We start from the raw sequence: 24077 nt of genomic DNA, 5'->3' as shown, positions 1-24077 counted from the left end.
CTACAGCAGAAGACTATGAGAGGGCAAGCAGGCCCTGTGGACCCCCCTAGATTGCAGGTGGTTCTGGACATTAAGCTGGCCCTATAGGCTTGGTTAGGAACATGGCTGTTACTTTATATCAGTGGCTCTCAGCCTTTCCAGACTACTGCACCCCTTTCAGGAGTCTGATTTGTCTTTCCTACCCCAAGTTTCACCTCACTTGCTTACAAAATTGGACATAAAAATACAAAAGGGTCCCAGCACACTATTACTGAAAAAAAATTGCTTTCTTTCTCCTTTTTACCATGTAATTATAAAATAAATCAATGGGAATATAAATATTGTACTTACATTTCAGTGCATAGTATATAGAGCAGTATAAACAAGTCATTGTCTGTATGGAATCTTAGTTTGTACTGAGTTCACTAGTGCTTTTTATGTAGCCTGTTGTAAAACTAGGCAAATATCTAAATGAGTTGATGTGCCGCCTGGAAGACCTCTGCATAACCTGGGTTGAGAACCACTGCTTTATATTATTGCTCAATGTTTCCCTTTGTATGTCTGTGTGTGCTGGCAAAGAATAAATAGAATCCTGAAGTAGGGGCTACAAACTGAACTGGGTGTGGCTGATTATTTTGCCCAGGCTGATGATGGGATGCAGCAGTCTACAGTGAAAATCTCAGCTTTCAGTTAAAAAAAGTAAGTTTCTAGCCCTGACGGTTATAGAGAGAAGCTTGAAAACATCAGCCCATACGGTTCAAAACCCAGAAGGAAAGTAAAAAGCAACCAACATTTATTTAATGTATTAAAAAATAAACAACTCGTGATTTTTAAGCCTATCTCATGATTTTTTGCAGGATAAAGGGAAACCTGACATGATTTTTGAATGTTTAAAAGTCTAAGAGCTGCAATAAGGTCTACGTGTGGAGGAGCACCCCAGTCTAGCAAAGCATGTGCATAACTTTAAGCATGTGAGTAGGTCCATAGAAGTCAATGGATCTATTAAAGTGCCTAAAGCTATGCATTTGCTTAGGTGCTTTTCTGGATCTAAGCCCAAGGTCAACATGGGGTTGGTCCTGCTTTGAGCAGGGGGTTGGACTAGATGACCTCCTGAGGTCTCTTCCAATCCTAATCTTCTATGATTCTATGAGTATGAATGGGAGTATCAGGTCCCTGAGAATGGACTGAACCTCTGGACATGAGCATCACTGAACTTTGAAATCCAGACCCATGCTGCGTCTACACTATTCAGCTTGGTCCCATGTCTGTGTTAAACTCACTTCATTGTACTAAGATGTACTTCCCCCTGCCACCAGAAAGAACATGATTGACAAGTTCTGTTTTCCATGTGCAGCTACTATTGCAACAAGAAGAATGCTAGCAAAGAGCAACAGCCATGTCAATCCAGGGAGGGTGTGCAGATCGGACACCAAATCTTGAACGAAGGGATGGGAGCACGTTTTCCCAAGAAAAAAAAGCACTTTCATAGACTCATCACTGAATCTCAGCTTTCAGCCCTTCACTTTTTTGGCAGAGCAGGAGGCTGAAGAGGAAAAAGAAAAGTGAATGAGTGAGACTGGCCAATCTCGTCTGGTCTTTGCATGCTCCATTAGCTCTGGCAGGTGATAGAAATGCAGATTACACTGTGCAAAGGATCATAAATCACTGCTGGAGATGGGCGTGGGGGGAGGAGAATTGGGAACTGAAGAGAGGGGAGATGTGTATTTGAGAGGAGCACGTGACTGAGGCCAGAGCAACATGCACATCAGTAGGGCCCCCTGGAGAAGGGGTTTTGCAACAACAGATGTTGAGTTAAAAGAGAACATCATAAAAAATGAAACCATCCCCCCAAGTGATTAAGGAGACCAATGATTGCTTTGGCACCAATCCTGCAAAGGTATCTGCATGCACCTAATTTTTCATAAATAAACGCTCCTCTTGGCTTCAATGAGACCACTCACCTGCGTAAAGTAAAGCACATGTATCACTATTTTCAGGATCCGGGCATGAGAGCTTGTATTGGACTTCTCCGCCTCTGTGAGCTGGGCTGCATGTGGGTATGGATCGAGAAAGGGGCAAGGGGACTAAAACAGTGTGTTCCTGTGATGGGTGGGGCCACATGCTGCCAATTCTAGGTGAGGCAAGTGCTGCTGTATGCAGGCTCTGGCTGCATTAAATTTGTTTGGATTATTAGGTGCACTCTCACCTCATTCCATTGGGTACACTTGGAGCGACCATGCTAACAATAAGCACCCCAGGGTGAGGTTCCTGCTGTGCAGACATCCAGCACAAGACCTTTGGCACTTCTTATGGCTTGATCCAAAGTCTGCTGAATGTGAGTTTTTCTCCTGACTTCAGTGGGCTTTGGATCAGGCTTTTAGTGCAACTTAGGCGTGCAGACCCTATGCCAGGGGTGGCCGACCTGTGACTCCGGAGCCACATGCGGCTCTTCAGAAGTTAATATGCAGCTCCTTGTATAGGCACCGACTCCGGGGCTGGAGCTACAGGCACCAACTTTCCAATGTGCCGGGGGGTGCTCACTGCTCAACCCCTGGCTCTGCCACAGGCCCTGCCCCCATTCCATCCCTTCCTGCTCCCTCCCCTGAGCCTGCCATGCCCTCGCTCTTCCCCTCCACCCCCAGATCCTCCTGCATGCCACAAAACAGCTGATTGGGAGGGAGGGGGAGGTGCTGATCAGCAGGGCTGCGGGTGGGCAGGAGGTGCTGGGAGTGGGGTGGGGGAGCTGATGGGGGGGCTGTGGCTCTTTGGCAATGTACATTGGTAAATTCTGGCTCCTCAGGCTCAGGTTGGCCACCCCTGCCCTATGCTCTCTGCTGATTCTTCTGTTACCAGCAGCTAATTGCTCAAATCCCAGTCAGTACTACTGGGGATAATCACAGCGCCTGTTTTAAATTGGCCTGCTCATTATTATGGTTATTAACTTAGTCACAAAGGTATCACCTAGCGGCCTCTATTGAGATCACAGCTCCAAACATATAACAAAAAGAGGGTCACAATTACAATCTGAGTATCAATCATGCAGTAGAAGTGGGGCGGGGCTATAGCCTTATCATTTCTCTGCTGTAACCACATGCTACATGTGTGCTGTTCATTAGTCCAAATAAAATTAGAGCAACGTTGTTGTTGGGAATTTCTGTAACCTCCACTGGGAAAATTTAGAACAAACAGTTTAATCTAGGCAGGACATTCTCTTTTTTTTTAAAAAATGTTAATTTGAGCTAGCCAAGAAAAATTGAGCATTTTCCAATAATCCTGAGCCATAATTATTGTCTCTAGGAGGAGAATATAATGAAGATTGAATCAGTGCTACAGGTTATCTGAGTTTTTGGCCTGAATAACCTTTGCCCTGAACAGTCATTTACAGAAGTGCAAAATAAAAGGCTACGAAATCAGCATGGGACTTAAAGTGTGCACAAGCTGCATGCCGACCCTCAGCACAGGAGTTCGGGTTACTTCCACCCCCACGGCTAGGGGGCATGAGGCTCACTGTACATCTTAGCTAAGATTCTACTGCTGAATGGTGTAAGATGTTTCTGGTTTATAACCGCTGGTGAATGGGGTGGGGTTGAAAGACCTGGATTATCCTCAGAAGAGAGTTTAAACCAAAGTCTGTAAAGCTTTATGTAAGTAATAATAATAATTAATAATACCTGCCTCTGACATGGTGATTGGTATCAAAGTGCTTTACAAAAGAGGTCAGTTTCATTATCCTTATTTTAGAGATGGGAAAACTGAGTTCTAGATATGTATCTGGATTTCTCTCTGTGCCGCAAAAGTGCTATATAAACGCTAGTTATTATTCTTATTTTATTTATTATTTTAGCCTAACTCTGCTCCCATTACCACCCATGCCGTAAGTATGAGCAATTCCTTTGGCTTCACAATGCAGCCCCTGCTGGCACCACTGCTGAGCTGCCCCCAAAGAGCAAGAGTGAGTGAATTCTACCGAGCCTGGGGAACGCGACAGGAGGAAGGTGAAGCAGCAGAAAGAGTGAGTGAATTGAAGAATAAAAGCGGTTTTGGAAATTTCAGTCTTCAGGACCCTCCCTGTTGCCCAACTTTTCAGCTCCGTGCTGCTGCCTGCTGACAGTCAGGGAAGAGCAAATGTTTCATACTTTTGTGCACACTTAAGAACTCTAAGAAATGAACAGAGCCCAAACCCTTAGCCCCTGCTTAATAACAATCAGGATGGGCGTGTAGCCAACCCCTTGCAATAGCTTAGGAAAAGAAAGAAATGTTCAAATGCCCCACTTGCGTAGGAAGGAGTTTCCTCTGTGCAAGCAGGATATTCTGTGCCATACACAGCCCTGCCCTACCCTGCAGTGGCTCTCTGCCCCTAGCAGCTGCAGCTGGCTTGGTTGAGTCACCCAGTGAGTCCAGATATTGATCAGGACTCCAGCTAACTGCTCATGAGAATGTGCATTTGAACCTCTCTTTCCAAACGATTGGTCTAGATTATTGACACGATAAATGTTTCCTGAAAGGTACCAATCTGAGTTAAAGAGGCAGTAGAACCTACCAGTTAAAGCAGAGCACTGGAGACACCTCTCCTGGGTTCTACTGTGGTGTCACTTCCAAAACTTGAGTCAGATACAAAATCAACTCTGAGGTTTGCAGTGTAAATTAGCTTGGTTAACATGTCATTTTTCATGCACCTCCTGGCCTCAGCTGGTGCAAGAAATACCACATGAAAAGCTGTAACACTTCTGTAGCAATCTCTTTGGCTTGATGGGTCATTAGCATAGAATGAACCAAGGGACTTTCAGAACTAAAAGCAGAAGCCTCTACTATTGGAGCTTAAGGAGCAACTCCTTTAGCTGGAAGCATTAGTAGGCTACTATCCTCGTACGTGGACCAGACACAAAAGAGAAACACAGGACACACAATGGAGTAATGTGCTAAGCTTCAATCCCAGCACTGTCAAGGAAGCTCATCCTTGTGAGGCTTAGTTTCCAGACATGAGAGTGTCAGATACATTTTGATGTCTCTATGAGGTGAACACCCACTCTTTGCAGAGTTCCCCAGCCCTTCTTTGGGAACAGGGCTAGGTTCTTCCTTTCCACACAGAATTCTGTAGAGTGATTCACACATAATAGTGTTAGCATGGGTCTGGAATATCTCAGCACATAAGTATTTATCCTTCACTAAAACAACGAAAACCATGTCTGGATCTGAGTAATATCCTCTGTGCAGTCTGCCAAGAGGGGCCTTGTGTTTTCAGTATTGAAAACCAAGCCTGATTTTTTGCATATTTTATGTTACCATGGTTTATGTCCAAATGCAGGGATTTAATTTCGTCCATCATCATGCCATGGTTTCCATATGACACCAGTGCATTCCTGCCTGCTGTTCTGAGGGATGACAGGATAGAATTAAACATTCCAACTACCATATTTAAAAGCAAGAGTCCAATTTCCTTAGCCCTGCAGTTCACAGGGCAGAGCCTCAACCCAGGTACATTGTTTTCCGTGGAGCTATGACATTTTACATCAGCTCTGGATCCATCCCCAGATGTATTTGGTGCAGAAGATAGTCCAAAGAAGGAAGATATAATGAGACTGAGAAGTGAGATAGATTAAATGAGATTTGATAGGGTTAAATTTAGAGTTTAAGAGGTAGAACCCTTACCAGCCATGACCACTGGCATGATCACCTATCTATCTATCTATCTATCTATCTATCTATCTATCTATCTATCTATCTATCTATCTATCTATCTATCTATCTAGAGTCTCTTTCTCCCAACCTCCCTACCCAGGCTGTCTCTGCCCTGTTCAGTCTCTATGCAATGTAGATGTAGCCATGTCAGTTGCAGAATATTAGACAAGGTGGGTGAGTTCATGTTTTTTAATGTTATCTATTTATCAAAAGATATCTCTGTTCAATCTCTGACTGTTCTCTAGCTGGGAATATTATTGTATTTTCCGGTTTAACATTCATTAACCAGCCCAACTTCTGCCGAGAACCAGGGGGAAGGAGTCCCTCCAGACATCATTCCACCAACCACAACCTGCCCGTCATGCCAGCCAACTTCTGCTGAAAGATATCACAGAAGCATTTGTCAACCAGGAGTCTTCTTGCCGTGTGAGGTTGTGGATGGAGGAATGGACTTCTCCTCTAAGAACATAGGCTGGGATTTTCAAAGGAGTCTAAAGGAGTTAAGCAATCAACTCCCACTGAAATTTAAGCTCCAGTTCCTAAACATACTGAGCCATTCTGTCATCCCAACCTGCCAGCACAAGAAGATTGCTGATTGGCTGACATTTTGTGATGTCATCCCATAAGGGCTAGTTCCTTGGATGAGGTCAACAGACAGCAGCAGGGAGCACTCATGAGACCAGCCTAGTTCAGAAGGCCATCAGGGAGCCCTCATGAGGACTGATGACTTTCATGCCTGTTTGTTACAATTCTCAGGTGGGACACCATATTTCCAGCTCATGGTGTGAATGTTAGAGTGTGACAAAGACAAATTGGAAAATCCCAGTAGATAAGGAAAGGGTACGTGTTCCATAAATGTTTTATTTTCTGGAAGGAAAAAGACTTCAGAAGGCAGATGATAACTAGCCATTTGGACCCGGGAGTAGGCACTATTGCAGGAACAATTATCAAACTTTGTCAGCTTTAGGATCTTGCCCTGGGGTTTACAGTCACATGACTGTGTGTTGTCATGGCAGCTAAAGGTGTTATGGTCACTGTGGTGATGGAGCCAGTGGTCTGGGAGGGGAAAAAGGGAACCAACCAGGACTCAGAGATGAAGAAACTTTGTATTAATTAAAAGCAAATGTTGTGTGTTGGCTGGTGAATTCTGAAGCAGATGTTAGTAAAAATAGCCAAGAGCAAAAAGTTATAAATAATGAGGGTAATAAATATATGTTACTGTTATTTCATATTTACCCAGGTCAGAGCCACGTGTCATCCAGTGCTGGAAAATATCATGGTGTGAGATGTGTCACGTTCAAACAAACATGCACACAAACATGTTGTGCTGTAATGTACACTCTGCAGAGAGCCACATGTCTTCATCAACGGACCTCCTGACCCAGTCACTCATACCAATGCCCATCAAGAGCTGTATATGTCCCACCCACACCCCATATCCACATACCTCTCTAGGTAGCACCTTGCATACAACTCCTGCCTCACTGTACAGAACTTGAACTGAGGGTGTCTCTCACTTTATAGTCCCTGTCTGAAACGCTGTACACGCAGCAGCGGTGGCTTGTCTTAGTTCCTTTGTGAATCTGAAATTTTCCTTGCAGCCAGGATCTCAGAATTCAGGCAATTCCCACAGGTCTGATACCAGTATATGTCACAGGGAGGTGAAGAATGAGTTTCAAATTCATCTATGGCTTAACCTCGTTGCAATTAATGTGTGAGACCAGAGAAGAACTGGACTTCTACTTTGAATGCAGCCATCTTGTCTATGTGCTTCATGGTGGGATGTGCTTAAGGGAGTTAGGCAGCCAAATCAAACTGAATTTAATGGGTTTGAGGTGCCTAATTCCCTTATGCGTTATTGAAAATCCCAGCCTATGGTCTTCAGAGCCAGCTGAATCATCACCCTTCACTCTCTACATTGAAAGGCAGGCTGTGTGAGACTCTTTCTGTCACTAATGTGCTATGGCACTGCAAAGACATCTACATATGCACGTTCCCCTATGCCATCAGAGCCCAATTCACTTCTGGCACAAGTGAGCACAATCCAATATCTTCAATGGGATTTCACCCACTTACTCCTGAAGTGAATTTGGCCTATACATTCATATCCACACCATTATATATATAACCCATATAGAAACATCTTCCATATACATGTACATATATGCAGCGTACTGTATATGTAGTATACACGCATATGGGCCAGATTCTTAGATGGTGTAAAACAGCATAGTTCCAATAAAATCAAGAAAACTAAGTGGATTTACATCACCTGCAACTCTGGCACTGTGTGTGAACTGACTATAACTAGACTGACCAGTCTGGTTTAACTTTCCAAGTGGAATAAAGTACAAATTTATTTTTTTCAGATGCCATAAATGATGAAAAGTAAATTACATTTAAAGCATTATGCCAGTGTTTAGTAATCTAACATGTTACAAGTAAGAGAGGTAAGAGATTTTAAAAAATGAATAAAGAGAGAATATGGACATATACCTATCCTAGGGTTTCTCCATATATCTGGGTAAATGTGGATGTAAGTATATGTTGTGGATGTGTGTATTCTTTGGATTTATGTAGCAGTTAAGGTATGTGTGTATAAGAGCAAGAGCAAATCTACATATGTGTTAGTTTACATATGTGTATGAATACACATGCATATGTAATCAGACACGTATACATTCACACACATATATACATATACATATATGTACACAAATACACAATCACACACACACATCTTTATATTTATGTGTATACGTGTGTATCTGTATATAGACATACAATTACACATGCATGCATGCACCCATATATAAATTAGTTCACACCCTAACTGATTCACCCCTCCAAAGACCACACCCCAATATTTCAATATCTGCATCTACCCATATACAGGACACCCATACAGATACACAATGATGCATATAAATCTCCATACCCATAAGGACAGTCACCCATATAAGTATCATGTCCACCCACATGCAGAGCCATCCGTGTCGCTTTCTGGCGATGTGCTCTCGCCAGCGTCGTCTGATCTCTGCCCTCTTTTTCTCCAAATTAAATTTCAACTTTTTGCAAACCTCTGGTAGAGTGACAAGCCAGTGCCAGAGCTGTCTTTTAATACACAAAAGCATAAATAATGCCATCCATCACAGCTGTCACTCAGAAAGATAGATTGCTACTTGTCCAGACACTGGACTGACACAAAAGTGAAAGTTAGAAAGTGTCTCTTTTCTTTTCTTTCTTTCTTTATTATTATTATTTTTTTTTATTTGCTGGACTGCTTGATTCTGATTAATGGTGCTGTCAGGGTGGGATTCCGCTTGCCAGGATAATGAGTCAGGAATGTATTCCCTGTCACAAACATAGCAGATGTCAGGGGCAGAAGGGCCCGGGAATGCCAGAAACAATATACAGTTTCTTCCTAGTCCCTTGACAGGCCAATATGCTTCACAAGGTCTAATTTATGTAGACAAAATGCAGGCAAGGGGCCGCCGCAGCAGAGAACTATGCCGGAAAGTCTGCACTACAATGCAGCAGAGGAGGGAACTGAAGGGAAGTAATGAACGCTAGCAGTGGGACTCAATAGCACTGCATCAAATGGCTTTAACAAGAATGGCCCAGGACCACTTTGACTTCATTAAACTGCACTTTACATCATTATGGAAAGAATCAAACAGGGCAGAGGGCTTCTGTTTCTTTTAATGGCTTGATTAGGTTATTCACTGATCAGCATTTGCCGCTGTCATACTCGTGCGGTGACTACTGGGAGAGGTACAATAACACAAGTGGTAGTGCAGTACCCAGACTTCCTCTTATCTGGACCTCATTGCTTTGGTCTCTGAATTCTGCATGTATATAAGAATATAGGCAAATTCAGCAACATTAAAGGGACAATGACCAGAGATAAAAGTCCTGGCCAAGACTGTCAAAAGTAACTCGATTCTGGATGCCTTAATTTTTTGGATGCCCAACTGGAGACATTTTAAAGGGACCTGATTTTTTCAGGAAGAGCTGAGCATATGCTCTCTGAAAACCAGGTCATTTTCATATGCTTCAAACTGGGCATCCAAAAATTGAATAACCAACAGTCTCGTTTGAAACTCTTGACCCCTATATTAAAAAAAAAAAAAAATCAAAACCCAACAACTTGTGTTTCTTGTAGCACATTGGCTTCCATAGTTTTTTGCATCTAATGTACTTTTAATCACTTATGCCATTTGAAAAAAATAAAGAAATTGGCATGTAGCATTGCTGGATAATGAAACTACACTTGTCATTCTCACTTTCTTTGGGATAGGAACCATATTTTTGTTAGGGGGTTGTACAGCACCCACCACAGTGGGGTCCTGGTCCAGGAATGAGTCTCCTAGGTGCTACCACAATACAAACAATACATAGTAATAATAATAATATTCATTGTCACATGCTGGCATGTTTGGGTTCTGCAGGGCAATATTAAAGTTCCCCCATAGAACTTCTGAAAATGTTGATTAAATGAAAATATTGGTTTATGAGTATAAAAGCTCAATCCAAAGCCCCATGAAGTCCAGGGGAGTTTTGCCATTGACCTTGCCAGGCTGTGGAGAAACCCTTAAAAGACTTTAAAATGGGTTCTTTCTTGAGAGTGTTGAAGTGTCTAAGGTTTCTTACATCTGCCTGATGAAATCATATTATACTGCAACATTTGAAGCAAAGGCTGATTTTGAATTTGGCTTGTGCAAGAGACAGTTTTCCAGTGCAGAAATAGCAATGTGCTTCGGAACATTACTTAGATTGTCAGTTCTTTGGAGCAGGGACTGCCTTTCTTGTTTTATGCTTGTACAGCCCTATGACTCGGGCTTCTGGGTGCTATAGCAAAACAAATAATACATGCTTCTTGTTGTTATTATTATATGGAAGATAGACAGGATAAAAAGGGGCCAAATTCTCTACTGGCATAGCCCTAGTGGAGTTACCCCAGAAGAGAATTTGCCCCCAAATCTTTCCATTTCATGAAATCCTTTGTAGTCCTATTAACAAAAACCTTGAAGTGGGGCCTAAATGTCTTGACTTTGACCCCACAAAATATTGATCCCAATGCAGATCATGCAGCTCTGTTACTTTAAGAAGAGGAACAGAGCAAGGCAAATTAAACCATGTAAGGCAGTTTGTTATGTTGAGTTAACTTGGGATATTGCAGCCTGATCCAAAGCTCATTGCATTGAATCAAACTCTTCAATGAGATTTGAATCAGGCCATTAGTGTATCAGCAGCAGCAGTTTTTGAATTCTGCTACAAGAACTAGGTCTGGTCAGTTCTTATCTCCCTGCCACTTTAGCTTAACCTGACCCCCAAAGCATGAATGGTGCTCTATCTCCTTCCTGAAAAACAGGAGCTCAGCCCTGACATAGTTCTGACACTGAATGGCTACGGGCCGTGAGGACTTAGAAGGAGTTGGGGGCAGGGGAAGAAGTAAAATTGAGAGTGACAGAGAGATGAGGATAAGGATAGAGTTCTGCATCCCTGAGTCACCATAGTAATCGGGAGCTACTGCCTTAAATGGGGAAATGCAGTTAGGATGCTGGGCTTGGCTGATTTGATGCCCAAATTAAATCAGATTAAAATACGATCTTGAACTCTCCCCAGATCCAACCAGGAAACACTGCAGTGTGTCCTCATTGAGCCAATATGTGCACACCACTCTGTACATATGCACAAGTGGCATGCTTCATCTGGGCAACACACCTGAAGTGTATGAGCAATATTCAGTTGGTGTAAATTGGCATAGTGCTACTGAGGCCAGTTAACTCCAGTTGAGGATCTGGCCCACGTGGGTCAAATTTGCCACTGACTTAAACTAGCTCAACCTCACAGAAATCAATAGGATTGCACCAGCATAAATGGCCCAACCTCTTTTGCTAGATGTGTCACTTTGGTAGCATTTACATTTACAGCCATGGCATTCCCATTGGAAACCTAACAGTAAAAGGTTTTCCAGGAAAGCACAGATGGGACACATCTTGCCTCGCTTTTATACTGTGGGGCAAATTCAGAGGTGATGTGTAATGTGGTATAAATTACACCATAGTAAATGGGTGCAAGCTGATACGATTGCATGTAACTTACACACTGGAGGGGCTGGAAGAAGACATGAGCCTTTTCTCACCACAGTTGTTGGGCCTTGTCTGCACTCAGGAATAGCTCAGGTGAGCAGCAACCAGTTCTGAATCTTGAGTGTCAGTAAAGGCAAGCCAGGGTTTGCACTGACTGAGCTAATTGGGGGTCAATCATTGTACACCCCTGCACGTCCTTGTCTACACATAGGAGTCAGCATATATCCATTGCTAGCCCCCAATTGCTAAGTCACGACCAATCCTGAGCATAGACAGACCTTAGTTATTTTTCCATCTCTTTCTTCCGGATTTGTAAATTACACCAGCTTGGTTAGAATCAGTGGGACAAATTCAGAGGTGTAAGCGGATGTGTTGATGAATGGAAATTAATCAAAATCAAGTCAGAGGAAACCTTAATCAGTGCTAATTTACACATTGAAGGCCTGATTCTACTCTCACTTAGCTATGTATAATTCCAGAGTCACTGGGCCAAATTTTGCTTTTGTTTACCACAATGTAAATCTGGAGTAACTCCACTGCAATAAATGGTTCTTATCTAGAGCTGGTATAAATTGGCATAGTTCCATTGAATACAGTAAAGTTATGCCTTATTTGTTTCAGCTGGGAATCTGGCCCAATGGAGTTACTTTGGATTTATACTGGTGTAAAGAGTCCACTCTGTTGCAGTCAGTGTAGTGATTTGGATTTACATTGGTCTCAGGAACAACACAATTTGGTTTTGAGGTGGTCAGAAAACAGTATAAATTACACCAATTTAGATTCACCTCTGAATTTATATCTGAGTTTGGATTTCCCAACAATTATTTGAAATCCTTCCTCATTGAAGTCAATGGGAGTTTTGCCCTTGACTTCAATGGCACCAGGATTTCACCCTTTATCTTTCCTTTCATACTGTACAGCTAACTAATTTTATCCACAAATGAAGAGCAGATCTCCTCCAAAGCTAAACAGAGCTATGAGACTAAAAAGAAAGCTTACGCCCAAGTTACCTGGCTTAACACAGCCTTTTCCATAACGTCAGGGCCTCTCACTTCCATTGACAAAGACTTTTCTTCAAAATCATTAAGGGTTGTTGTTGGGGATTTTATTTTTCCGAAGAGCAACATGTTTTTATTTAAAATTATTATTCCTGCTCAGAAGGTCCCTAATCAGAACCAGCACCTAATGGCTAGCCTGCAAATAAAGGAAATAAAATTAAATATCGCAATTGCTTTGGTTTAACAAGCCTGAGGGCTGCTGGGGTTTGTGTGACGGGAGGGGGAGGCAAGGGGCCTGTTTTCTTAAGATTAGTTTTGCTTGTGTTCCACTGATCAAAGAAGCATATTGTTAACTAGGAACCAGCACAAATACAGAAAGGGAGCATGTTAGAATAACTGTGATTGATGCTGAGTTACAGGAGAGCCAGTGCTGAGCGTGGGGAGTACACAATGGCAGCTCCTGGAATGCAGGACAGGGCTGAGCTGGGAGCAAAGCCCAGAGGGGCAATGGGAGAGCAAGGCAGCCCCTCTAATGCTGCAAGGCAGAGCTGAGCTGGCAGTGGAGGACCAGAGTTTCTTCTGTAAATCTGCAAGTTAGATGTGACCTAGAGAGCAGAGCTCAGTGAGGCGATGAGAAAGCAAGAGAGCACTTATGAGGGCAGGGCATAGGCATATACAGGGCAGGGCCAAGCTGGGGAGCAGAGCAGTGGGAAATATAGCAAACAGAGGAGTAACTACTACAAAAGGTGTCTGGTCAGACCTGGGAATTTACCCTTCTCTTCTCTTCTCTTCTCTTCTCTTCTCTTCTCTTCTCTTCTCTTCTCTTGCATCATTTTTTTAATTCATTAAGTGAAACAATCTGAAATTTGCAGCCCCCTTACTCCTCCCCTTTGCAATACAGAGAAGGAGCTGGGTCTCGCATCCCGCTGGGGGAAAATGTGCCGAGACTGAGCTTCTGGCACCTTCTGCATGTTGTGAGCCGGGGTGTAATGGAAATCCTATGGAAGCAGTTATGACATGGACATTAATAACAATACCAGAGGCGCTCCTCTGGCCTAGCTGTGTTATATTACCAGAGCTGCTGAAAGGAATTAACATTATTTAACAGAATAACCTGGGTCTGTGTATATTTCAGATTCTACCGTGGGGAAGGAGGTTGGGGGTAAGTCTAACTTGTACCTTTTTCTGGCCCCCTCAAAACCAAAACGTAGACCAGGGTAAAGCTGAAGTCACTACACTCACTTCAGTGGAGCAGCGGTCGAGCATTGAATTAGTTAAGCTGTCACCCCCTGAACTTTACAGAATGCTGCAGCATGAAAGATTTATGCTTATCACAGCCAGCGCAGGACACTCTGTAACCTGAGTTCCCGCAGGACTGGGTCAAAACGGTCAGTGCTCAGTCACGCCCTCACTTCCCCTCATCTCTCTCCCCCACACGGAGGGATTGGGTTTCTAATGTTCTCCTCAGTCATCCTTAGAAGACAAAATTCAAACAAGTGGCACCCTCAGATCTGGCGTCGGTTGGGGGAGGGGGTGAGAACGTGCCTCGGATCAAAAGCGTCCCTTGGCTGCTTCATTGAGGCACGTCCCTCAGGAGGGAGACTGAAAAGACCAATTTTCACAGATCTCAGCACCAGGAAACAGGCATTTCATCATGAGATGAATCGTGGAGAGGAGGATTTGGTCAGGCTGCTGTTGCTGAGGCAGAGACAAATGTAATTTATTACCCGGAGGCCTGCGGAGGCTTGGGGAACTCACGGGGAACATGCAGCATTAAAGAGGCCTGGCCCCCTGGGAGGCTTTTTGGAGAGTGACTAATCAAGTTGCGATATGCTCGACTGTTTGAGTACATTTATGCCTTTTGCACATTTGTATTGTAAAATAAAGGTACTAGGAAAAGGGGTGGCCTTGTGGCTCAGGCACTGGCCTAGGACTCAGGACATGTGAGGCCCCTTTCTGACTCTGCCACAGACTCTATGTATGACCTTGGGCAAGTTACTTAATCTTCCAATATCCCCATCAGCAAAATGGGGAACATGGCAGCTCACAAGGGTGTTGTAGGTGTGGTGCTCTGATGCTAGAGGCTACAGAAATACCTAGATACATTACATTATAAAGAGGAAGGAAGGCAATACTGACTATCCTACTCCAGCATGGTAGATAGCAGTGCTGTCATGCGGATGAGATATATAATTTAATGAGACAGAGTGTATAAAGCCTGTGCTGGTTGGAAAGGGGATAACTTGCAGCCAGAGGCTCACTTAACCCCTCCTGTGGTACACCTGTACTGACTGTCAGGCCTGGGTGCAGGACTTAAAAAAGGATGCAGCCCAGCAGTTGGGAGGAGAAAGGGGAAAGGAGCAGACTGGTTTCTCCAGGGAAGATCTGGAAGCCTGATAGGAGACCAGGGTACCGATGAGCTGTAGCCTGCATGAACCCTTCAGTAAGGGGGGGAGTGTGCCAGCCGGGGGTTGGTGGCATCACAGAAGCCTGTGGTCAGACATGAGGACAGTCTAGAGCAGCAGAGGCACACCTGTGACAAGGTGGTGGCCAGCTGGGGTGAAGGCATGGTTGTTTTCATATTTTTGTTTGATCTTGGTAAAAGATTCTGAGCTCCCAAAAGAGGTTAGACTCTTTAAAAGGGCTGGAGGAGGCCAAAACATTGGGGAAACTGAGGCAAAGTTGCTGCAGCACTACATCTGAATGCCGGGGGTGTGCTGGAGCAGTGACTTTGTCACAGTGAAGTACCAGGAACTTATTGTCATTAAAAATCACCTAGAGCTTTTTGTAAGGGAAGGGTGTCATCCTCTGTATCCCAGTCAGCTGTCCAGCTCAGGGAATGGGACATTCCACCTGGCATCGTTCTTCCTGCAGAAGATGGTTTACACGATGATTTCTGTTGCAAAGGTATCCAGGTGAATTCACTGACTTACTGGAAAATAGTGAGCAGATGCCACTGAGAAGGAAAAGCATGGTGATCAATTTAAAGGAGCTTTGGAAAGACTAGTTTGGCCCTACATTAGCAAGCATAAGATGAAATGTGGTGTCACTAAACCGTAGCTCATTGTGGTTGTGTTTGGTAGCTTCCACAAGGGTGTGTGTGTGTTTTTATGGTGCATCCATCACCATGGTACTTCGCTCAGGTAATCAGAACTTCTGAGTTATGACCTTGCAAAAGTAATTTAACCTCTATGTAACTCATTTTAAAACTGTGTCTTGTCGTACCTACATCATGGGGTGCTGTGAGGAATACTGAATATTTGTGAAATGCTTCGCGACCCCTCAAGAGGAAGGTGCTACGTAGGAATGCAAGGTGGTGGTATTTCATCCGAGTAGTGATTAAACGATAGTACTAAATGCCGAAGCCCACCACTTCCCATATGCGCGAGCTCGTGTGTGTGTAGCAAGGCCAGGCAAATGACTAATGCAAACCTGAAGAGCGACAGCAGAGCATATTGTAAAGATCAACCCTATTTCAGCTTATGTTCAAATCGGAAATGCCAGAGATTGTTTCATAGTCTTCTGCAATGTTCATTATAAAAGTCCCCAGATGGCAGATGGCTATTAGCTCACTGTGACCTATATAAATGTCAAACGTAAAGCTATTGCCCCAGTGAAAATCTCAAAATAAATAACAACAGGAGGGATGCTGTTCTGCTGCCATCAAGATTTATGGATTATGAATTCATACTAATTCATCCCAAAGCCTGCAAAGGAATGAATCTTGTCCTTTTCTGAGGGATTCACTTAACACCTGCTTACAAATGAACTTCAGTCCTGTTTGCCTAACTCTGGAACCAATCTCTTCTCTGCTCTCCCACTGGTTCTGGACAGCTACCCCTAAAGGGACAGCTGGTTCCTGGAAAAAGCAGAATTTACACAGGGTGGTATCGATTGGCACTAGACAACATCAGTGTCAGTCATTGCTGACAGTGGAGACCTTCCTTTGTTTGCCAGAATCATGTAGCAGCAACTTTAACAATGATTTCCAATTGTCGTTTGTTGCCTTTATTGATCACTATTATACCTCTAAATTATGTGAAGGTCCTGATTCCTCTGAGGCTTTTTAGGGACTGGGATGTGTTTTCACAGGCCTAATTCTGCTCTCAGATACAGTCGGGTTGATTAAATTATTTTGTCAGATTTTTTTTTTTACAATTAGCCTATTAATGACTTTTTAGGGAACATAAATAATAAAATAATAACCATAATTAATAATTATTAATAAACCCTCACATACCAAAAACAATCATGTACAGATAATGGCAAAAATGCCAATGACTAGGATCTTCTTAGAGGACAACCTTCCCCTGACAACTCGCTCCCCTCTGAACAGATGCACTTTGCAACATGCCCAGAAGGTCAACTGACTTGAGACCCAATTCTGGTCTCACTTACACCACCATAAATTAGAGTAACTCCATTGAAGTCATAAATGCGATCAGAATCAGGGCCGTGGGTCCTACATAAACAATGCACCCGACCCAAGACATGGAACTAAAGGACTTGTCAGCTTGGCTATCCCAGGTCATCTCAAATGTTGCACTAAAACATGCGTGAGTATATCCCAATTGAACTGAGTTGTATGTGCATGTCTGAGGGCAAAAATACAAACTATGAGCTCAGGAGTTCACTTCAAAAATAAAAAAAATTCACTTATGAGTTGCAGGGAAGTTGGCCTGGTTAGCCAGATTAAGATGATTGGCTGAACAGTTTAGTCAATCATAATTATTAACACATTAATTTATATTTATATTATCTACCCGGCCAAAGACCCCCAGTTAGCATCAGTGTTCCATTGTGTTAAGCACTGTACAAACACACAGAAAGTAGAGCTGGCTGAAATATTGTGAACTAAAAGGTGTCTAATACAAAAATGGCCTTTTCTCAATAACAAATGTTTTTGCTGACATCATTGAAAGTTTTCATGTTTCACAAAAATGGTTGTATTTTGTCATTTTTTATCTTTCAAAAACATGATTGGAAAGGGTATAAGCACAACAACTGGGTTTCTGGTAAACAAACCAAAGTCTATGAGCATTTTGATAAGGTTTCTGGTAAAATTTCTGATATTTTAAAAATGTGTTTGAAAATGACCCAATTTTCTTTTCTTTGCTAATTTAAACTCCCCAAGTTGAAAACAACTTCAATTTTTTTCACAAAAATTGGATTTCATTTTTTACGTGCTCTGTCAGGAAGATGTGGTCCTTGTCCTAAAGAATATAAATTGACTTTAGTTTCTTAACACACCAAATGATACTGGTTAAAATGTTATGGGTCTCTATAGCTGTGAGTATTTCCTATGCTTTAAAAATAAATTGTAGTCACACCTGAGCCTGGAATGTTGTTCTCTGATTATATCCGTTGTGCACCACAGCTTGGAAAATTAGCTGGCAGAGGGATTTTGGTTGCCAATATTAAAAAATAAGATATACTTCATATATGAGAGGGTGTGGGAAGGCTATTGAAAAGTACTCTATAAACAAAGTGCAGCCTTGTGGAATTGTATAGTAAATCCATGTGTCAAAAAGCATAACTTCATAGTAATTACTGTATTGTTATGCTAGCATGTAGTTAGTGTACCAGGATTCTAAAAATTACATGTATTAAGTATGAGACTAAAATGGCACTACTAAGTCACTAAAGCATCAAGTACAGCTTCTGGTAATATGAATTAGTAATACAAAGTAGTAATTACTTGTAACAAAAATGGGAGTTGTGCTGTAACTACACTGTAATAATAGTTTAACTGCACTGTAGTTAATGTACCTGTATTATGAAGTTTACCCCAAAAATACATAGTAGTCTACAGTGTTTGTCATTAAAAGTTCAACACTGGCAATAAATACCGTTCAATTGTTCCAGTTCTTTCCGGCTAAGGCCCTGATACAGCAAAGAACTTAAACATGCTTAAAGTATTTCCATCTTCGTTAATGGTACTTACATGTGCTTAAAGTTCAAGGAACAACTGCTATCACAATATGGTTATTGTTGACAAATGCCAACCCCATTTTTATGGCAATCTCTGTAGGACTTGGATAATGTAGTGCATCCCATTTTTTGCTGTCTTTTTTTAGAACAGGTTATTCCTCAGATCAGAAGGACAGATCCTCAGCTGGTGTAAACTGATGTCGTTCCATTGAAGTCAGTGGAACTATGCCCATTTACACCAATTGAGAATCTGGACCATAATTACACCCATTTACTCTAAAGGTACATTTGTTAGGTACATTTTTTCCTCTTGATTGGCTGGAATTTGCTATGGAAAACATACAATAAGGGATTGTGTAGGTCCACTTCACATCTGTTCCATTTCCACTGTTCCAGGGCTTTAAATCAACTGGTTACTGAAATTGCACTTGAAAATTAATTTCCAGCAAAGCTTTTGCCGACAGCTGACAGATTGCTGCATGGTTATATATATATATTGTTCGTGCCCTAATGTGAAATGGAGGTCTTTGAACAAAGTTTTTTGTTTGTTTTTCTTTCTTTTATTAAGTCTGCAATTCCACAATGCCCTGAGTAGTGCCATGTTCTTTGGTGCTATGCGTATCAGTGTCTCTGATGAAACAATTTTACCCAGTAGCCAAATCCTACGTACTGGGAATAGGCAAAGTATAACTACAGGCTAAATGTGGCCTTACTGTATAATCCATGTGGCAGCAGCCTGATTCAACAGATAAGATGCTGAACTGGGAGTCAGGAGACCTGGGTTCTATTACTGACCCTAACCCTGATCTGCAAGTCACTTCTCCTTTCTATACCTCTGTTTCTTCTCCAACCCTTTCTTTGTCTTGTCTAGTTTGACTGTAAGTTCTTCAGGACAGGATCTGACTCACACCATGTGTTTGTACAGCACTTAGCACAATGAGGCACCAATCCCAGGTCTCTAGGCTGTGCTATAACACAAATAATAATGATAAAAACATGAAAACATTGGTGTGGCCCATGGAGACTACATATCGCAGTATGCAGTTCTCCATCTTGACTCCAGCAGTGGAGACCACTAGATCAAGATAAGATTTGTGGTCTTTGAGCACTGTACCTCTTGATTAAAGAGAAAAGAAAGTACTATCAACCTGATTTAGGGAGCCGTTGGCTCCTTGCAGGCTTCAGCAGAGCACAATTTGGGTGTCCTTATTCTATTTTTTTTCTTTCCATCCAATACTGCCTATTAAGTTTCTAGTCCTGTGCTATGCCCAACAAATCCATTATTAAAGAGATGCATGGCTCATTATTGCTAATGTCTTTGAGTAGGCACACATCATATAATCCAAAGGTACATATATATGAAAGGGAAGATCTGCTGTTTCCCCATAACCATTTCCTCTGGTTCTGGGGAACTGGAGAAGAAACGCAACAGAGCTATTAATACAGAAGTTAGTAAGATTTTGGCTCTGACTTTCACAGGTGCTGAGCACTCACAAGTCCAATTAAAGTTAAGTGAAGTTGTGGGCACTCAGCGCCTCTGAAAATCAGGCCCTTTGTGTGCCACGGTACAATTACTATAGTTTGTATTATGGTCATGCCTAGAGGCCCTGACTGAGACTGGGATCTCACTGCTGTAAATATTGTACATACCCATAGTAAGAGACAGTCCCTGCTCCAAAGAGTTCAGTCTAAATAGACAAGATGAACAAAGGGTCAGAGTTAAAATGTAGCAGATCCAGAAACAGAATCCAAGCCTCCTACCTCCCAGTTCAGTACCCTGTGTGTTAGCGTATGTCCGTGAGCCCAGACTGGGAGGCGTGTGCCCGGACTGGGAGGCATGCTCCCAGTGTAGACATACCCTTAGAGGCCAGGGACCACTGTGCTAGGCACTGTACAAACATATAATAAAGGGACAGTCCTTGCTCTGAGGAGCTTACATTTGAAGTGTAAGAGTATAGACAACAGTTTGACATCTATGCCCCATCACTCGAGATATGTTAATCCATATTGGGAAAGTGATGGAAGTGATACTGTATAGTCATGTAATAGTCAAGCTAAGGAGGCTGGACTAAAGAACTAATAGATCTTATCCAAGTCTCTCTTTTTTGATTCTGTGGATTCGGAGGTCCAGAATCTCAGTCCAGTTACATTCATGCTAATCTGGAGAAACTCTACTGATACTAGCAAAGTCAGTCTAGATTTACAATGGTGTCAATGTGACTGAAACCTGGCACAAAATGTTCGTTTTGCAGCTTGATTCTTCTGTCACATAGACCAGTGTAAATCAGGAGTATCCCCACTGAAATAAATAGAGCTACAGTGGTGTGAGTGAGAGCAGAATGAGGCCTATTGCTCTGTGGATCTCATACTCTTATGGCCAGAGAGAGGTCTGCTGCAAGCATATCATTTTCTAAGAGGCCAAGCTCCAGTTCCCCATCAAAAGCAAATCAATCTGTACATAGATCACGATTTTCCAAGAGTTGCTATTCCCACATACAGAAGTGTGGGGGGGGGGACACCAGCACCCTTTGTCCCTCTGCAACCCAGCAAGGATGGAGTTAACATGACCTACAGGCTGAAACAAAGAAAGCTTTCCCTCTTCATTCTCTGGCATGCCTGTTACTCACTTCTATGAGTATTTGCATGACCATAAATTCTGAGCTCTGGAGGATAGCCCCAGCCAAAGACTACATGTGCAGGATACTATAATGGAAACTGCATGTGTTGTGAGAAGTTGTTAAATGGAACCATTGGATGATAATGTGCCCAGCGTTGCTGTTAATATCAGTCGATTTCCTCCCACGATCCATAAAACAAGGACCTCCTCCCACTCAATTCTACCTTTTTAAAATATATATATATACATAGAGCCGTCAGAGAGAACATTTTTGGCTACCAGAAAACCACAGAAGACCCAGGAACTGACCTGGATTTCTGAGCAAGACTTGGGTTGCAGCATGCACAAGAGTACAAATGAGCTGTGTCTGTTCATTCCCATTTTTGTTTATTGCCTAGCAGACAATGACATCTTTTGGAAAAGTCTGACACAATCCAATACATCTGTGAGCTTTCCCAGTCCTCTTCCCTACCCTCCTCCCAATAAAGAGGCTGTTCTTATAGCTTATTGGAACATTTCCTTTTATTGGTTCTAAATGTGCCAGCCATTCATTTAATCATATGCCCCTTTGCATTGTGGGATGGAGTTCATTTGCCATTATGTCCTTCACAGTTTTGAATGATGCAGGAGTCTTCTGAAAGGGCCTTCTATTGGATCCTGAATGATGTGGTACCCACATCTGCTCCCACTGAGATCAATGGTAAAATTCTACTGCTTTCAGTGTTGGCTGATAGAGCCACAAATCCCTAATGCTTAACCAAAGTGGTGAGAAAGGATTTGATAAGATCCAAAGAGGATCTGGAGATTTATATGGATAAGAGGAATAACTAACAATAATAAATAGAGTACTGGAAGGGTGATGAAGCCTCATGTTTCGTGGTTTAAACCAACCCCATGAGCCCTTCATGGGAAGTAGATTATCGCACCTCTGCCTACTTTGGGTTTCTTGCACCTTCCTCTGAAGCATCTGGTGCTGGACACTGTCAGAGTCTGAATACTGGACTAGTTGGACTTTGGGTCTGATCCAGACTGGCAATTCTTATGTGCCACGTACATTTTAGAGAGAAACGGGGAGGAGGAATTTCCTTTTTAAAGCCTGATAGCTCATAATCCGTTGGTCCATTGTTTTCCTGTGAAGTCCCAAGCTGAGTACGCTGTGTTTCCCCTGCAAGAATCACAAGCACCTCAAGCAGAGCAGAGAGTGCAGGAAACAGCTCTACTCGAGGTGTCTCGGATGTCACTAACTGTTTTTGAGAAAACACAGAACCCTGAACTCAAGTCTTGGCAGGTGAGTAAAACAAAGATCTAGTTTTCCATAATATTTGCCTTTTTCTCTGTATTTTCAACCTGCACTCAATGCCTCAGCTGTTCATTTAATTTTCTCTGCCATTAAAGGTTTAAAACTTGAAATGTCTTTTAAAATATTTCTTGCAGAAGCTTCTGAGTTCCCCGAGTTGGTTCTCATGATGTCGGAAGGGTGGATAGGATGTGCATTTCCCCGAATTGTGAAATGACTGCCTTTCACACCCAGGTTGGCAGGGGTGCTCTTGCTGTTACCTCCATGCATTTTATTAAGATACAATCACAAGAGCTAGAAAGCTTAGCCAGGGCCCTGATTCAGCAAAGCATTTAGAGTGAGGGCAATGGAACTTCACTGAGATTTGACCATAGGTTTAAATGCTTTGCTAAAGCTGGGCCTAAGATGTTACCTTTGTGGTGCTGAATTCTTTGTTATATTTGCAGGGGGCTGGTGCTATGCTCAGTGATGTACAGAACAGAGATGAGAAGAGCTATGGGGATGATTAAAGGATTAGAAAACATGCCTTGTAGTGATAGACACAAAGAGCTCACTCTATTTAGCTTCACAAAGAGAAGGTTAAAGGGTGACTTGATTATAGTCTGTAAGTATCTGCACGGAGAACAAATATTTAATAATGAGCTCTTCAGTCTAGCACAGAATGGTATAACATAATCCAGTGGCTGGAAGTTGAAGCGAGACAAATTCAGATTGGAAATAAGGTGTAAATTTTTAATGGTGAGAGTAATTAACCACTGGGTCAATTTACCGAGGGTCTTGGTGGAGTCTCCATCACTGACAACTTTTAAATCAAGATTGGAGGTTATTCTCAAAGATCGGCTCTAGGAATTATTTTGGGGGAGTGCTGTGTTGTGTGTGTTGTGCCGGAGGTCAGACTAGATGATCACAATGGTCCCTTCTGGCCTTGGAGTCTATGAATCCATGAAACAGGGAATCTCATCCTGAAAACCATGTGCCTCGCCTACAAAGGAGCAAGTGTTACCGCCCGCCCACTTCCTGGATCCCAATAGGTACAAGGCAAACTCAGTCTATTAGGGGGTAAAGCCCAAGCTTGCACCTGTGCCTGAGTCAGGTGACAAAGGGTCATGTGATGCAATGCCTAGTATAAGAAGGGTTATTGCTCAGTGGTGAGCTAGATAGAGAGCGTGGGGGAAGAGCTTGTAGAGGATAAGCAGGCTGTTGCATACTGGGGATAAGTGAACAGACATGGAAGCTGAAGGAACCTGCTGCTTCCCTTAGTAGAGCCTTGGGGCTGGAACCCAGGGGAAAGGGGTGGGGAGAATCAGGCTCTGCAGTGCTGTTGCTGCAAAGGCAAAGGATTAACTGCAATCCCTAGTGGGAAGGCTGCAGGGAACCTTGCACCAAAGCGTGGATTGGAGGGGGGCTGTGAACACCTACTTCAAAGGCAGGGAAAGTGTATGTTATGGTGTTGGAGAAGCTCCTGAGCGCAAAGGTCAGAG

General features: G+C 42.8%; 1 protein-coding gene across 1 annotated transcript in view; it reads left to right on the top strand.

Moving 5' to 3' along the window:
- Positions 1-23105, top strand: part of KCNU1 (potassium calcium-activated channel subfamily U member 1) — a 137198-nt gene extending 114093 nt beyond the window's left edge. The window contains 2 exon segments of the mRNA XM_065398344.1: positions 22438-22587; positions 23043-23105. Of these exon segments, the coding sequence (XP_065254416.1) occupies positions 22438-22587; positions 23043-23105 (213 nt within the window).
- The last annotated feature ends 972 nt before the right edge of the window (positions 23106-24077 follow it).

Source organism: Emys orbicularis, chromosome 2 (genome assembly GCF_028017835.1).
Source record: "Emys orbicularis isolate rEmyOrb1 chromosome 2, rEmyOrb1.hap1, whole genome shotgun sequence".
NCBI lineage: Eukaryota > Metazoa > Chordata > Testudines > Emydidae > Emys > Emys orbicularis.
The sequence above is the reverse complement of the archived record's forward strand: the minus strand, read 5'-3'. Positions and strand labels throughout refer to the sequence as shown.